The 17,049-nt window shown below is 38.5% G+C and overlaps 1 protein-coding gene across 1 annotated transcript in view; it reads right to left on the bottom strand.

Moving 5' to 3' along the window:
• LOC104384326 (potassium voltage-gated channel subfamily KQT member 1) overlaps positions 1 to 17,049 on the bottom strand; it is a 517,279-nt gene that overhangs the window by 210,769 nt on the left and 289,461 nt on the right. Inside the window, exons 12-14 of the mRNA XM_086610471.1 lie at positions 10,938 to 11,013; positions 7,241 to 7,335; positions 6,218 to 6,258 (exon numbers count right to left, since the gene is read on the bottom strand). Coding sequence (XP_086466597.1) covers positions 6,218 to 6,258; positions 7,241 to 7,335; positions 10,938 to 11,013 — 212 coding nt within the window. The remainder of the gene's footprint in view (positions 1 to 6,217; positions 6,259 to 7,240; positions 7,336 to 10,937; positions 11,014 to 17,049) is intronic.

The raw sequence follows: 17,049 nt of genomic DNA, 5'->3' as shown, positions 1-17,049 counted from the left end.
ATCAGGTTCAGTACTTGGAATATAGAAAGCAGGATAGAACAAGAGATGCCACTTCTTTTGTCTAGCTCAATGCAACTACAACTTTCTGGACTGTATTTGTTTCCATTCTGTAAAAGCTCTATGTAGGGAAAACTGCGATGAGCTTATAGCAAGATCTAGATTCTTACCTTTATAAACCAGGTGTGCTTCTGAAAACACAAGTCAGGATTGCCCTTTTAAACCCAGGATCCATAAAAAAGCAAATAACAACAATGCCTTAGGCATCATAACTTCTGACTTGAGTTTCTTTTCTTGTCTTGTCAGTTAGAGTCTTTTGCAACCAATAGGAAGAAGAAATTAAAAAGAGGAAAAATGCAATCCTAGATCACACTTGTGATTTCCCTTGGACAGCCTAAAGAAAATTTAAAAAGTAAACTACCAAAATATTTTTTGTTTAGAAGGCTGTACTGCAATATAGAAAACTTTGTTCCACGGTGAAGGGTCAAAAATATACACTGAAAGCAAAAATTTCTAGCTTTTTCAAGTTGCAAAAATCTAGATGCAGTGACTATCTTGCCAGGTTAAAGAAGTGCAATGATCCCTCAACAAACAAAACAGCCCTAAACACAAGGTCTGTCTGCCGACCTGCTTCATTTATCCAGACTCTGAGATGACATAACTTGCTCAAGTGGCTCATGAGGAACAATATAATCAATTTATTAGAGAGAAGTGATATACACTGAAGCTGGTACGAACTACATCTTCTGCCCTTCCTCCAGAGAGTGCTGACGGCAGGACTTAGACATAAGTCCTCTGCTATGAAGACAGGCTGAGAGAGTTGGGGCTGTTCAGCCTGGAGAAGAGAAGGCTCCAGGGTGATCTTATCGCAGCCTTCCAGTACTTAAAGTGGGCCTTCAAGAAAGCTGAAGAGGGACTTTTTCCAAGGGTGTGTAGTGATAGGACAAGGGGAAATGGCTTTAAACTGAAAGAGGATAGATTTTGATTAGATATAAGGAAGAAATTTTTCACTCAGAGGGTGGTGAGGCACTGGAACAGGTTGCCCAGAGAAGCTGTAGATGCCCCATCCCTAGAAGTGTTCAAGGCCAGGTTGGATGAGGCTTTGGGCAATCTGGTGTGGTGGAGGGTTTCCCTGCCCATGGCAGGGGGGTTGGAACTAGAGGATCTTCAAGGTCCATTCCAACCCTAACCATTCTATGATTCTATGATGTAATTATTACACTATTTATAAAAAAAAAATATACTAAATTCAAAATGAAATGCAAGCGTCTTTATCAGCTTTTTATTAAGAATGGAACTCAACACTGTTCAGAAGACCTGGATGAACAATAAATTAGCTGTAGGTTCCCAGTCCTCAAAGTAGGATACACGTGATATTTCTGCTGGCTCTTTGCATAGAGGTAGATCAACCCCAGAAATTAACTTCTAAAGACAAGATTGTGAACACCTAGTAGGTACATAAAATGTCCTAAGTAGTTTTATTTTTGACAACATTCCCATGGATTTTGTCTCCAGGAGGGGTGGAATAAATCAGTTCCTGCAGAAAAAAATGGCTATCTCATTTAAAATATGAATTGACTTTAAAAGTTAAAAATTAAACTATGTGTATTTATTATGCTTTAAGAGATATTGTGATCCAATTTCTTCTTAACAGCTGGGAAGGAAATGGCATCATAAAACTTAGGTGGCATTTAATGGAGAAAAAAGCAAACAATGGAAGTGTCAAAATTTTACAAGAAAGCCTTTTTCTCCAAGGATTCCCACCTGTGTTATGTAGACTCAAGAGGTTCAGATGAACTACAGATAAACATCAGTCTTTTGCATACTTTTCTGAACCAAAACAGCGGATCTTTTGTTTTACCTTGGCATTATTCTTCACCTTTGCCTCAAGTCTCAAAAATCGCATTCAAAATCAATTAACTCCATAGTGTGTAGTGAAGGTCAAGTACTACACTCTTCTTATTTGTATCATTACATAAGTGTCTGCTTTGTTAATTCAATACATTTTATAACGTGTGCTTTGCCTTTATATCAACACTTTCAATTATTAAGGGGTTTGTTTACTATTACAGGAGTCTTTGTTTCATCTTGCAAAATTGTGTTACCTGAAAGACCGAGACAGGCCTTCCATGAAACTAAGACACAGTCTTCTGAGTACACTCATAAAAATGGGATTTAAGTATTTGGAAAATTTATACATTATCTTCATGTTTTTAAATCCACTTCTGATACTAGGAGTTTCAAAGAAAGCTAGTAGATGCCTAGATCAAAACAAGCAAAAAGGCAGGATTCCCCACAAAATGAGTACGTGAAATTTAAATAGTGAAAATTCTTGTCACAAAGTATTGCCAATGTTAAAAGTTTACAGGGGAAACTAGGCAAGCTTGTTAAGGACAAGTTAGTTAGGAGTACTAAATGCACAGAAACCATGTGAGGAAGTCTCTGATTTGCAAAGGGCTGAAAGCTTACAGGAAGGCTAGAGGCTTATGCATGCCCTTTTTTTTATATGTTTCCCAAAGCACCTTGCTTTTGGCTCCGTTGGAGTGAGGACTGGTCTGATCCAGCACAGCTTTTATTCTGTTCTTGTATCCGTATCTTGTTTTAACACAGCTTTTAGTGCTTTTTATCTTTGAGAAACTAACTTGAAAAATTACAATAATTGCTTCCAGTGAGTTCAGATTCTGGATCTTTTACGACGTTATTTACTTTTGAAAGGTAATAATACTATAGACACGCTGCAATTATTTCATATAATATTATCAAATCTGACAACAGGGTTTCAGTAACAGCCTGATCCAAAACCCACTGAGGTCACTGGAAAGACTCCCATTCATTTTCCACGGGCTTGGAATCAGACCTTAAGATTTGTTGAATGGGAGTATAATAAAACAGGAAAAGAAGGGAGCTGGAAAGGAAAATTCCTCTCATGTTTTTCTTCTTGGCGGTTTAATTGTCTTTGCATTGTCATTTCTCTTTTGCTTGCCATCAATGCCAAAATAACACAGTCTGGAGGAAACACCCATATTGTTTACAAATGAGGTTTGTAGCAATGCCTTTGAACTGGAAAAATATATCATACTGAAAATAAATTTTCTATGCAGAATAAGCCATCCATTCTCAGGAAAACTCAGGAAAAAGTCTGTTTTGCAGACGAGGAGAACAGTGCAAGAGTCTGTTTCCACCCAAAACAGACCAATACTATAACCATTGATCACTGTTCATCACTTGATTATTGGTGGGTTGCATAATACTGGGACTAATCATAAACTAACCCTAGTTTTAGTTCTGCAGACCATTTATCTGGAACTACTTATCTTATTTTTGGATTTGTGGAGGGTTTAGATAAAATAACCACTAGATCAAATAACTTCTGGTTTTGGTCTTGCAAACTCATAACTAAGCTTCCCAGGTTCTGCAACCCTAACAACTGTTTTACCTTTCCCAGTCTGTATTTATTCAGTCCATTTGAGGGCAGAGCCATACGTCTTTGCAACTGGTACGACTTTGTAGAGTTGGCATGCTGTGGAGGCAGACATCATTCTTAGCAGGGCCACCATGCTTTTGCATCTAAGCTGTCTCAAAGCAGCTATTTAGCAGTAATGTTGAAAAAAAAAAAAAACAACTAATAAGGGAAGCTAGTTGCATGGATACGGATGCTAAGTTTTCTCCAGAGCACAGATTATGGCTTTCCCAAATATCTCTGAACTCTTATGATTCTCTCCTCAACAAGACTATCCAAAACAAATTCTGAAGATGAGTCTATCCATCCTACCTCTGGAAGTCAGTGGCTTTTCCCCACATATTAAGTCAAAGAAAGAATTTCTGATAAAGCATGTGACAGATTTTGACTTGAACTTGAAATTTTTCTTTATTTTTTCTTTTCCCTTAATCATCTGGGGCTGTATTTGCAGTCACTTCAGGATGTGGCTACTACAGCAAGTTGCTGTGTAACCTCAGGCCTACAAGCAGATCATTCACATTGCTTGTGTTGTCCAATATTCTAGTGTAGGCTTTGCACATGAGTTGCCCAGGACTGAATCAATCATGGACACAACCCCATAGCTCTTCCTCAGTACTTTAGACTCTTTTCAACAATTGAACACTTTTAACACTTGTTCAAATCCACAGACCCACTTACGATCCTCCCAATGGTTGCTAACAGCCTTTTAACCAAAGATTTAGTGAGACTAAACCTCCTGAACATACTCAGCTTCCCAAGCTGCTCAGAACATTATTTCACAATTAATTTCTCTGCAGTCAATACTTCCAATTATTGCCCACCTCTGAAACAAGAAGCTGTTTCATAAAAAGTGCCTCTAACACTAGTGTTTTTGAGCACAAATTACAGTTCTAATTTAGTAATGTTACATTTGAAATAAAATTCTTGAAGGTAAGCAAAGTCCTTCCATAAAGTAGCTTGCATATTGTGGAATGAATTCCCAAGCATAAATAGATGATGTAGAGTGGAGCATCTCCCTTATAAGGAAAGGCTGAAGGAGCTGGGTCTCTTTAGCTTGGAGAAGAGTAGACTGAGGGGAGACCTCATTAATGTTTATAAATATGTAAAGGGTGACTGCCATGAGGATGGAGCCAGGCTCTTCTCACTGGCATCCAGTGATAGGACAAGGGGAAATGGATATAAGCTGGAACACATGAGATTCCGCTTAAACATGAGGAAGAACTTCTTCCCAGTAAGGGTAACAGAACACTGGAACAGGCTGCCCAGAGAGGTTGTGGAGTCTCCTTCTCTGGAGATGTTCAAAACCCACCTGGACGTGTTCTTGTGCAATCTGATCTAGGTGGTCCTGCTCTGGCAGGGGGATTGGACTAGATGATCCTTTGAGGTCCCTTCCAATCCCTAACATTCTGTGATTCTGTGTGATTCTGTGAATATTTATACGTGTATTCAAGCTGATGGATTATTTTCCTGTAGTCCAAAACCAGCTCAGCTACAGGGAAAGAGAATTGTACTATTGAGTCTTCTGGAGCAATCAGATGTCAAAAACGTGTTTTGAGAGATGCTCCTCATTCTGACAGTACAAACCATTTTAACCAATGATAATAAGGTGTTTTTAAAGGCTCTGAAACAACTTTGACACCCTCAGTTACACTTATGCCCATGAGCACTCAAAGCCACTTGAGGATATAGGACTTCACTTCCTAAGTCACTTTTGAGCTTGTAAGGACAGAGAATGAGACAGGGCCTCTGGAAATTCAAACTAAATCTCTTGCGATAAAAAAACATTTGCTTCTTTCAGTCCTTCCTATACAAGCGTTCAGGTTTCTGATCTCCATGATTCCCATCACAAGGTTTTCCCAGAATCTCACTGCTGTGCGTGGCCAGGGACGTCTCTCCAACTTTCAGCTGAAACACATTTACAGCCAGTTCACAAACATTTGTTCTTCTGCTTGCACTGTCCTTTCCCTTACGTGTTTCTTTTGCCTCCCAGGTAACTAGTCCCCTTGCAGAGTTAACAGACAACCCTTTCCAGCCTCTTGTTTCGCTAGGTTAAAAAAAGCAAACTTCTGTTTCCTACTAATGGAATAGGTTATCCTTTCACTAGTCATTCTAGTATTTCTTCCCTATTTTTGTTGCAGTTAGTCTTTCCTAAAGATGTGGAATCCGAATTTTGCACAATATGCCACATAAGGCCTTACCCGAGTGAAGTGCAGAGACATGTATACTTCCTCCTACATCTTGAAAATCTCTCTTCTGATCCTAGGAGATTGCTTACAATTAATTAGCATAGCAAGCCTTTCTCTTTCATAAAAAATGCCAGACTGTTCATCACTTGTAGCATGTAGGAGATTTTTTTCAGTTGGTTTCCCTGTGCCTGATCTTGCATTTTTTATGACTGAATTTCATACCACTGCTATCACTCTAGCTTTCAAGGCTACCTCAATTCTTCCTGAATGGTACCCTTGATCTTCGAGCTTTCCAAAACTAAAACCCATAGGTTGTTCAGGAAAGAAGAAATCTTTTTAAGTGGAACCAACATATATTCTAACCCCAGTTTTCAACTTATCATGAACTGATACATGTTTTCAACATTTACTCCACTACCACCAGGTATTTATCTTTCCCTAGTCATTCCAGGGCTTATTAACAGAATTATATATTCATCCATAATTGGTTGGATTATATCCATATTACTGTAGCCATGGCTATTTTCATAAAGTTATGAAGCTAATAATTTTACATAAAATGCAGTCACTATACCTGGGAGGAAAAGGCCTGGCTTTCCCAGAGAATGGTCCAACCTGAAAAGCAAACAGAGAATTACCAGCAGTGCAATTACCAAGCAACCTAAACTTTGTTGCTAGGAAAAGCACAGGACCATAATTTACATTAGAATTTACAGTAGCTTTAAACCTGAAACAAAGCAAGTAAAAACATGAGACTAGCATGATTTTCTGCACATACCATCAGCAGCTGAGAGGTTTTTTTTTCCAAAAATCAAACCATATTATTATTGCTATTTTCGTGAGTACTAATATTTTATTTCTTAGTCTTTCATGTTGTAACTAAAACATAGTTCTCCTGTGTCATATGTAATCTAATAATGAAGACTATACAAACAGAATGGCTTCTTAATAACATTTGCAACTATTCCTTGAATCTCACGCAGGCGGATTTAATATCTATATATGTTGACACAGTAGATTCCATTCAGTACGAATTTTTTTTTTTCTTTTCATTTAAGAGCCAGAGGAGTTCAGTCTGGTGTCCCAGTCCACAGTGTTAATTTGTAAAGAGAAAAGCACTTTGTGCTGAAACAGAAGAGAATAGTTTTGTGGCAAAATATTTCATCTGGGATCCCAAAACTCAGAGAAAGCATGTGAAATGAGGAATGTGGGAAGGGAAAAGTTCCAGATAGAGAGGGGAGAACAAGCTAAGCAGATTTCTCTCAAATGTGGAGAACCATAGAGAAGGTAAATCATTATTTGAAAAACTTTCATTTTGAAAAAAGAAGGCAGAAAAACTCACTTCGTACTATAAACTTCACAGCATGCACCTTAATTCCTTTTAACTTCCTTTGCAGGAGGAGCGGAGGAGGTTAAAGTATAATTGCAAACTCAGTCATAAAAAGGGTTAAAAATGACTCCAAGTTAAATCCTCTAGATATTGTGCTCCCTGTTGTGCTTGCAATTTTGGATAATTACTGTTCATTAAGTACACATCTCTCCTAAAGCCAGCTGGCACCAGAGAAATCAAATATTTCATGAGGTAGACAGGGCCTACCTTCTTTGAAGTTCTTTTATCCGAACCATCATATTGAGGTGTCCTTGTGAGTACTGTTCAATTACATCACGTACGTCATACGGTTTGCGAGCTTGCTGTGAAAGGAGTCATACATGAGATTGAAAGGTAAGCATAGTTTGAACTTGATTTTTATTTCAGACAGGCTTTCATTCTACTTTTTATCTTCCAAAGGTTATTTGCTTGTCATTTTGCAACAGTTGTTGCAATGAATAAAATATATGTAGGCATTGTAGGAGTGCATATTTATTGTGGAGATGGAGCCAAATTATTCCCATTAATGTCAGTTAACATCATGTCTTCATGTTACTTCATACTGAGCAAAATATTAGACCCTCACAGTGTATTTAAAAAACACAAAACCAAGATATATAATTTATCTAAGACTATCATGTGAGACATCTTTCGGCTCATTCCAAAACCCTATGTTAATCATAATGTCAGAGGACTGAACCACAAAGATAGGCCCAATTCGTAACACTTAAATCCATTGAATCCAGAATTAAATGCCTCCAAAGACTAAAGATGTCTAGTGACAGAAATATTGTTCCTTAAGTAACTGGGAGGACAGATGCTTTGTGTAAGTCTGAAGACGGCTGCACGTAGATTTTGTTTGCACTTCTTTGTCTTCAGTGATACTTTAGGTCAGAAAAAAGGTGCAATTCAAATAAATAAAAAACGAAAGAGAGCTAAAAACCTGCCATCTGCCCAGCTTCACTGCCATTCTAATGAGAATCCAGATGCTTCTGTCAAGCTCTGGTTTCTTACTGTAAATCCTAAGGTAGAATTCTGAAACAAGTCTAGAGAATTTGCATAAAGTGATGTGATTATAAAAAGTACAGCATGGTAAAATTTTACCAAGTAAAACTAATGTGCGTGTGTCAGAATAAATGTAAATTATCTCCTTTCGAAAACTCCAGCGTTTTTAGAGCCATACCAACCCCTATGGGAAATGTGGGGCAAGATGTCTCATTTTTGGCTCTGGCTCAAGAAAAGAAGAAAAAAAAGAAAGGTAAACTGCAAATCTAGTAATTGGAAATTACTGAAAACAGCTCATTAGTCATCTTGTTGTCTGTTTCCACTCTGTCACAGCTTCAGCCAGAGCCATTAGCATGCACCACTGCACACATGCATTGAACACCTACAGTATGTGCTGGAGTCATGCTTGGAAGGCAGCCACAGGATCCTAGAAATTTCAAATGAAAGCATGGAACTGGAATGGAAACAAATCCTGTGAAAAGAATGAAGCAGCAAAAGCTCTTCGTGATAAAATGCCTTCCTTGTGCTCAGCCGTCAGCACTTACCTGCATTATTACTTTCAGAAGAGCTCATGGCTTTGGTAGCGTGTGTGTACATTTGTGTGCGTTCGTGAGAAGCGATATTTTACGGGGGAGGGCGGTTTCAGCTTTCAGTTTATCGCCTTTTTTTTTGTTTGTCTTCCCCAGCTTCACTTTTTGCAGACGCTGACACATCACTATTTCTGGCCAGAAAAGCAGCCTATTGTCTTCACCCAGAGAAACAGTGCCAGTATCACTCTTTAGATTGACTAGCGGGGGTGCTTTGAGAGCATTTTGGCTAAATCCTCTATCCTTTCCTTTGGACACTCTCTATTTAAACACGATACATGGCGCACAGCCTAGATGTGCTGGGGATTTTTCCCCACCTCCCTCCCCTCTCCCCCATGGGCTCTGATGCACATAATGAATTCTACTCATTCCCAATGAAATTTCTTTTCTCCCTCAAAAGAAGACCTCTATCTGTTATTCTTTTAACCAAATCATCAGCTCTGAATCCTGCAGTTGCAAAGTACTGTACCCTGTAGTCTGCCTGAGTGCTCTCTAAAGCATAGTAAAAATATCCTTCCAACTTCCACCATTCTTCTCTCCTCTTTTCCCATAAAGCTTTAGATCTGCGCATCTTATGTCCTGCCAAACTTTGGCACAATCTCTTGTCATGTTTTTATTAGGAAATGCTAATACAATACAACTTAAGGAGGGAGGTAATGGGCTTCCAGGGAGGTTTGGTAAGTGCAGAACTTGATGAATTGCTTTAACTTTCATTCTGTCCATAATCCCAAACCCTGGCCGTTTGGGCTCAGCGTTCGACTTTCAGCATGCTTAGAGCTCCTAATGCAAAACTCAAAATTTGGCTTTGAACTCCCAAAATCTAATTAGCATGGGGAGTCCTATAAGCTATGTTTCACTGTCCTAAGAAAGAAAAAAACATAAGATAATTTCTTATTCTTCTTCCCTATCATGAAAACCAACTCACAGAATCCTCTCCATAGACTGAGCAAGCTCAGTTTTTAAAGTTTGGCATGACTGCTATTAGCTGACAGCTCCAGAACATTAGGCCTCTGGTGGTTAGAAATATCCTAATTTTTATCCTAAAACTCATTTATCTACTGATTTTATTTTCTGGGAATGGTCTCTTTGATTTTCTTTCTTTCTTTCTCTTTCTTTCTCTTTCTTTTTTCTTTTAAATTTCCCACAGTGTTTACCTCTCTGGTGTATTTACAATATAATCCTGCTTTCCTGTTGTTTGCTGAGTTAAACAAACTGACTTCTCCTAGTCGTCTTTCATGAGATAAGGTCATCTGAAGATACATTTCTGCATGAGCTTGGGAAGCGCATGTGCTCATCTGTCGACTCTAATTCAGAGTCTTCTGTGTGCTGTGAGCTTATCTCAGACTTTTATCCCTTGCAATTAAGTGCTCAGCTCTAATCAAACTTGCTTGAGATTTAGTTTCTTGCTTTATTTTTTTACAACCTCTTCAAAAGGATTATGAAAGTTGATTAACTTGCAGTGGACCCTCTTGGATAGAAAAGCATGAACCTTCAGATGAAAATAACAGGGACTTTCAAAATCAGGCCAGAAGTTAATTATTCATTTCCATGGCATCACCAGCACATGGGTGATGAGAATGATGATATCAGAATCACATTTCAAACAAGTTTTATCATAATGGGGCTTAGTAAACAGACAAAATAAGACAGTTTTTCCAAAGCAGCACGTTTACTTTGAGCACTCTGTAATCTGATTGAGAAATTTAACTCAAGACTTCATAAAGACAGCAAACTTCCACAGGGCAGATGCGCCACAATTTCGTAATATAAGGCCTCTCTGCGATGTCCAGTTCTGGGAAACAATTTGGAAATGTGGGCCACAAATACGAAAGCAACTTAACTTTACACAGCTTAGTGCTCATCAGTAAGGTTTACTGATCTGTAAGCCATGCTTAGCACACAATTAATTGAACGTTCTTTAACCAGACATTAGATGATCAGTATAGAGAGCAATCGTTATTTTAGCAGACAATCCAACAGTCTTTTCTTCACTTCTTCTAGTAGATGAGTAAGTAGCTTATATATTGGTCAGCATTGTAAAGGAAAAAAAACCAAACAAACAAAAAAAGCTCCAGCAAAAAAGGGAAGTGAAAAATAACTATGCTGATTCCACAAACTCAGAAGGTTTCCATACTGTACTATACCCATGGATAGTTAATAGCTTTGCTGACGCTTTGAAAAAATCCACATAGGGTTAGTATGAGGCCGAGAGCCTAAACAGTACTTTTGACTTACTACAACTGTATACACAAAGGCAAGTTCACTCTCAGAGCACTTTCAATGTAATATACTAAAGCCTACAAACTGTACTTATGGTTAATGTTGCTGCTTACCTGAAATTTTCTTCTGGCCACAAAATACTGCATTCTCCTGATGACTTTTACAGCTGTTCGATGTGCTTCAGTTAATCTGCCAAAAGATACAAACACAGACATACATCAGTTGGGGAAAAAATAAAAAGTAGAAGAATATCTTAATGGAAGATATTGACTCTAAGCATCAAAATGTACAAATATGTCTTATGTCTACAATGCAAAACTGTAGCATAACACACTGTGTGTGCAAGTGTATTTTGTCCTATTGCTTTACACTGCATATTGTGGTTCTAATGTAAAAAATTGGTAAGTGAGACAATGAAAGCAGGTGTACAAAGACAATAAGTGTGGAGGGGATTAGACAGGATTACTGTTGATGCATACAACTGGCATCAGTTTGAAAAATGTGAAATGTTTTTAGAACCATGACCGCATTCCTTATTTTGCATTTATTAGTGTTTTTTTCCATGAGCTCTATTGCACAGAAATTAGGTCCTTGCAAAAGTACTTTGAATTCTCTAGGAAGGACAGAAAAATTGAAGTATCACACCTAAAAAAAAAGTGAAATTAACACAACACAACCTCTCGGCACACACGTGTGTGTGCATGTGGCTGTCTATATCGGCATTCAAACACAGAACTGGGTGTATTATAACTTAACAATATCACTTCACCCAGAGGATACTGTATTTGCAGAACATTAATTGTGCCACTTGGATGGCAATTAATTACCACACTGTCTTATTACAGTGAGTTGTGGAGGCATAGAGAGGAAGCAGGAATACGGTAATTATAAGAACAAGTATTTTATTTAAGGACTGACTCCTTCCCCATGGACTTCTTCATTCATTGTAAATGAGTGAAATAAACCAAAATTTTTCTTCCAAGGAAGCAGCATTGTTAGGAGGTCTATGTTCTATACAGACATCATCTTTGACATGTGATGATAACCCTAGGAAAGCTTGCCAGCAAGTTTCTCAAGTCTCCTGAAAACACAATCTGCCGCCTCTTCCCAGTGTATCTGACTGGGTTAAAGGAAGTATTGGCTAGGCCACCTACTTGGATGCCATAATTTAGAGATAAAGTCTTCAAAAAGCAGAAAGACTACAATGTATTATTTCAAAGTGAAGTAAATAAATCTAAACAAACAGGGACTGTGTTTAAGAACTAGCATAATTTTTAATTTTTATAATTTCTCTGATTTCTCTTTGATAAAATTAGTGCTTCTGATTGGGTGAGATACCACAGCCACAGGAACAGGGTTTTTAAAACAACCTTTCAGTAGCTTTTTCTTCCTCTTTCTATTTCAAGTCTCAGTTTAATATTAAATACATGCACAAATATGTGTGAAACTCAGGTGTCTATGCTACATAAATCCTTATACTTAATATATCTATGTGTATTCATGCACATATCCATATATATACACTCACACATGCAAACACACAGAAGACAAGACAGGTCGAGCAGATTCAAGAACTTCTTGTATACCATCAATAGCGCTGCTAAGTACAAATCTTTGCATTTGTGTAAGCCCATCAAAGGGATTTCAGAAGTGTCACTGACAGTGCACCAGTAGTTTAGCCTACGGGACCTTTATTGTAGTGAAAGGAAAGCTCTCAGCTTGACACTCGGAGCCCCAACTGAGCTCCTGTGGCCAGTGAGTAGAATGGAGCCAGCATTCTGTTCGTAAATGGCACATATTTGATAGAGAAATCTTTGTCTGCCAGCCTGTACAAGTAATATATATATATGGGGATTTTATAATCAGAAAATAATCATAATTTAAGGTTTAGAGTTTATCTCCTTTGTGTACTGGTTAAGACAAAAGCTTGAAGTTATCCCCTAGCTCTAAATGATGTGAGACTACGTATATAAACTTCAGAGTTTTGAGGGTTTTTTAGGATAATCCATAAGAAATGGTTCATGCATTGTTTAGACAGTCTCAAATAGATAAGCTCGAAGTCATCATAGATGGAAACAAACCAAGGCAGTAATTTCCTTCTAATTCCCCTCCTTCAGCAGAAATCAGGGCTACAGAACTTCCTCTGATGTGTTATCAAGTTTAAGAGTCCAAAACCATGAAGCTGACTCTTGGATCCTGATGCACAGTTGAATAGGCCTCATTTTTAGAGAGAAAAGTTATTTGTGAAATACAGTGAAGAAAATCACCCGACTATAATTCAAAAGCACCTGATATTGGCCTGTTCCAACTGGTAAAATCAACACCAATCTCATTGGGAGCAAATTTTGAAAAAGGAGTAAGTTACTGTTCAGATTTAATAGTCACTAGTATTAAACTGAGGTACATAAATACATGAAACCTGGCTTTATCGGAAAAAAAGGCAGCATGAAAAGGTGCAAATCCATAGTCTGAGATATGCGGATGTGTTATCTTTATTGCCTGAATAAATCCATAAGGAGCACAGCAGCTCTAGGTGACAGAGAGCAGTTAAACTCCCTGCTCTGTATAGTAAGCAGAGCGATGCTCCTGATCGGGGGTTGTGGCAGTGTGGCTGACTACGATCCTAAATACTTTTGGAGATTTTAGCTGATTTTCATAGTTTCCTAGCACTGATGTCCAGAATGGATAATTACATCTATTATTGGCCAGGTTACATTTATCCCTGTATTTAGTCCCATATATTTATTCAGCTAGTCCTTATATTTTAGCCCAAAAACTCAGACTGGGCTAAACCCTTTCAGCCTTGAGGATGACAGTCTGTTATGTGCCAGAAACACAATAGGAGAGAACAACAGGCCAGAGGTGCTTTAGGTCATGCTTTAGTAACGCTCCATAGAATCACAACAGCGCTTGCAGTGAATCTCCTAGATATTTTGAGACATGGAACTCGTGAAACAACAACCCAGGGGAGTTGTGGTGGACAACATACTTGCACGATCTTTTCACGTGGCCTTTTCTACTGACAGAAGACAGAAACGGACAGATTTTCACAGGTATTGTGGCACCTAACCCCCATGGAGGTGAAGATTTAATTACTTTCACAGCTCTACCTCCCAAATGAAGTCAGTAGGACCTGAGCACTTGCTCTAAGTAGGAATATGGGTGGGTGGGTGACCACACCTCCATCCCTATGAAAGCAGTCCAGCTCTCTTGACTGTGCAGCAAAGGGCAGTGTGACACACACACCCTAGGAGATGCTTTCCAGTACATTTAAAAAATTACTTAAATTGTTTAAAAGCTTTATCCATAAAACCAAGCATAAACTCTAGACCTAGTAAGGATGGGGTCCATGCTGAGGTGGAGTGTTCCTGTTGGGTGGGTTGATTTTTGTGTATGTTTTGCTCAAAAGAATACGATTAGAGTTTTATTGACAGATAATGGTGTACTTTCCCATTTTTTAACCTAAACAACAGGTAAGGTTTTGTTAAAACCTTCCCCCTAAAGACTGTAAGGGAGAACAAAATGACATTTGAACAGAAATGATCAGGGGTTTATAAAGTTACGAGCCCATAAAAGAATTAATAATAGAAGCTTGTAACATCTGTAACTATAATGGATACCATGATGTGTCTACTGAAATAACATATACTTGGATCCATAAATGATACTGACATCATCTATAACTATGTCTTCAAGTAGGACCCAAGCCTTGGACTCGTTTGCAAAACAGCATGTGTTCCTTACCTCTCTGTTCACTGACTGCTCAGCAGGATGCTCAATTTTAAAAGCAGTCAAACCTATCCTTGATTACAATGAGCCTTTCCTAGTTTGGCTTATGGGCTCCTGGGCTGCCACATCACTGTGGTGGGGCAGGAAAAAAGAGAAGTGGGCGGAGGGCCTGGAACGTATATGTTAACAAGCAGTCCCCACCCTGATCCGATGTTTAGTAATTCTCCAGCAACTATTCTAGTGGATGAGGGGGAAAGAGGCCCCTCTTTGCTGGCTGACTCGACCTTCCCCTCTGCAGGGTTTGAGTATGCCCATGTGGTTGCAGAGCCTGGTGGGACGGCTGCGTGCCAAGGAGGCATTGCAGCCCCAGGTTTGGTCCTCTGCTCATGGCTCAGAGCGCACTGTGAAAAGCCACTCTTTTAGCTTAAAACACTTGGCTGCACTTAAGACTGTCTTTTTTTTTTTTTAAACAGCAGAAAGGCAGTAGCCTAAGCCAAAGCAGCCAAACATTTTCAGTTGAAAATAATTGAACCAGAGGAGAAAAGAGATCATTAAATCCAAAGCAACTCTGGAAACTATCTACAGGGATTTTTTTTCTTTTATTTTTATATACCATACTGTTTGTTAAATGCTTGTGTTGGCCAGTTCTTTTTCTACTACTCTTTTTCTTCTTTTGTATGGAGTCTGATAACTTTCAGCTTAATGTGCCTAGGAACAGCCAGGGAATATTTTAAGTGAAAAACAGATATGGAAACAGACTCTAAACCCAGGCAAAGTTACAACTATTCTAAGGCCATGCTGAGGCTCAGCTCAACTCTCCAAACAAGTCTGTTATCAGTGTGATGCACCTTTCAGTCCAGAAACATTTTTTAATCATTAGAGTTCACTTCAGCGTAGAGACAAGGGGAAGAACCTTATTCAGGCTGCGGTGCAGGACGGCTGCAGATAGTGGAATGTGCATTCCAGGCTGGTTTTCCTGCCGTTTATTCAGGTGTCGTGAATTAGAAGAGTTATTCAGTGTAACGTAACTACTTTGATCATGAACTGTGGAAAATAAAGGCCACTTCAGCACGGTCAATTATAGCTCTCTGTCCCAATTTGCAAAACTGGTTTGAGGATACACGCTTACAGCACCTGGATTACTGCTGAGCTTCATTCATTTGTTACGTTTTGATTGCTTAGCAGGAAAACACATAAAGTCACACTAACTCTGTTTTAATACTGGTCATTGGATAATGTTGTAACTCCTGCCCAGAGTAACATACAGCATCATCTATTCTGGAGTTGTTCACTTGACCTTAGTTTCTCAGCCAGCACAAACAGACTAGGTCAGTGATGGCAACTGAAATGTAAAGAAGTTATTTGAGAAGCTCAGCCCTTCCTCTGCCTTTTCGTTTTCCCATCACATTTGATTAAGAGCATTCACTTTACGGCTCTGTTTCTGGAAAAGAACTTTGATTCTCAGTTATAACTTTAATTTTTTTCAGGTACAATTATCTCAATTGGGCTGATATTTCATCAGGTAAAATATAAAGCAAGCCTTATTTGCACTGAAAGCACTTCCAGAATCAACACAAAACATGAAATGTTGACATCAGAAGGTACTTTTTGTATCCAGATACACGTAGCACAGACCGTTCACTTTCAGAGATGAGATTTTTCATTAAACTGCAGATTCCAACCGTTACTGAAGGGCAATATCACCTATATTCAAATGTAGCTAAACTATGTAATTACACCGTCATACGGATAGCATGCACCAGTAAGTTGTTGGGTGAGAGGAAGGGTGGGAAAACAGAAATCATAAAGGACAAAATTAGAAAGTTTACTACAGACAGGTGCAGCAGTTAGTCCATATGCAGTCACATGCGCTATGTGGACCTTCTCATGATGGAGACAGGTGATGGAGAGAGATGGTTCTCATCACAAGAACCAAAAAGAAAAGAAGCTTATATAATGTGTTTTAAATACAGAAAGAAGTTACAATGCCTAAATAAAAAAAAAAATAAATGTATCTTCCTACCAATAAATGAAAACAAAATTAGTATTGCCTTCAGCTAAGCAAAGCCAGACAAAATGCCTTGAGCCTTTTAAACGACTTAAGTTACGAGAAGATTGTACCTTGAATCTGACATGCAAACACCTGGAAATGTCAGGCAATGCTTCTGATTCCAGAGTTCACCCCAAGCCAGAAGCAGCAGAGAAATATAACAGAAATATAACAGAAGAGGTTTCCAGTCTTGCAGCAATTCATCAAAGCCTTGTGAAGAACAGATACTTCTGGAGAATTTCCACTGCTTACATGATGGAAATTTTATAAGATGCCGTTTGCTCTGAAACCTGAGAGAACATTTCAGAAAATACTGGCACTACTTTATTTTCCCCTTTATTCCTAATCACAATCCCACCTTAAACTTATCTCATCTCTATTCTAACCGTATCCTTATCTGAACCTTTTCTTTTCAAGCTCATGTTTGGCTCAAACTATAAATAAAT

This window comes from Tauraco erythrolophus, chromosome 4 (genome assembly GCF_009769465.1).
Source record: "Tauraco erythrolophus isolate bTauEry1 chromosome 4, bTauEry1.pri, whole genome shotgun sequence".
Lineage (NCBI taxonomy): Eukaryota > Metazoa > Chordata > Aves > Musophagiformes > Musophagidae > Tauraco > Tauraco erythrolophus.
This window is presented reverse-complemented; position numbering and strand designations above follow the sequence as displayed.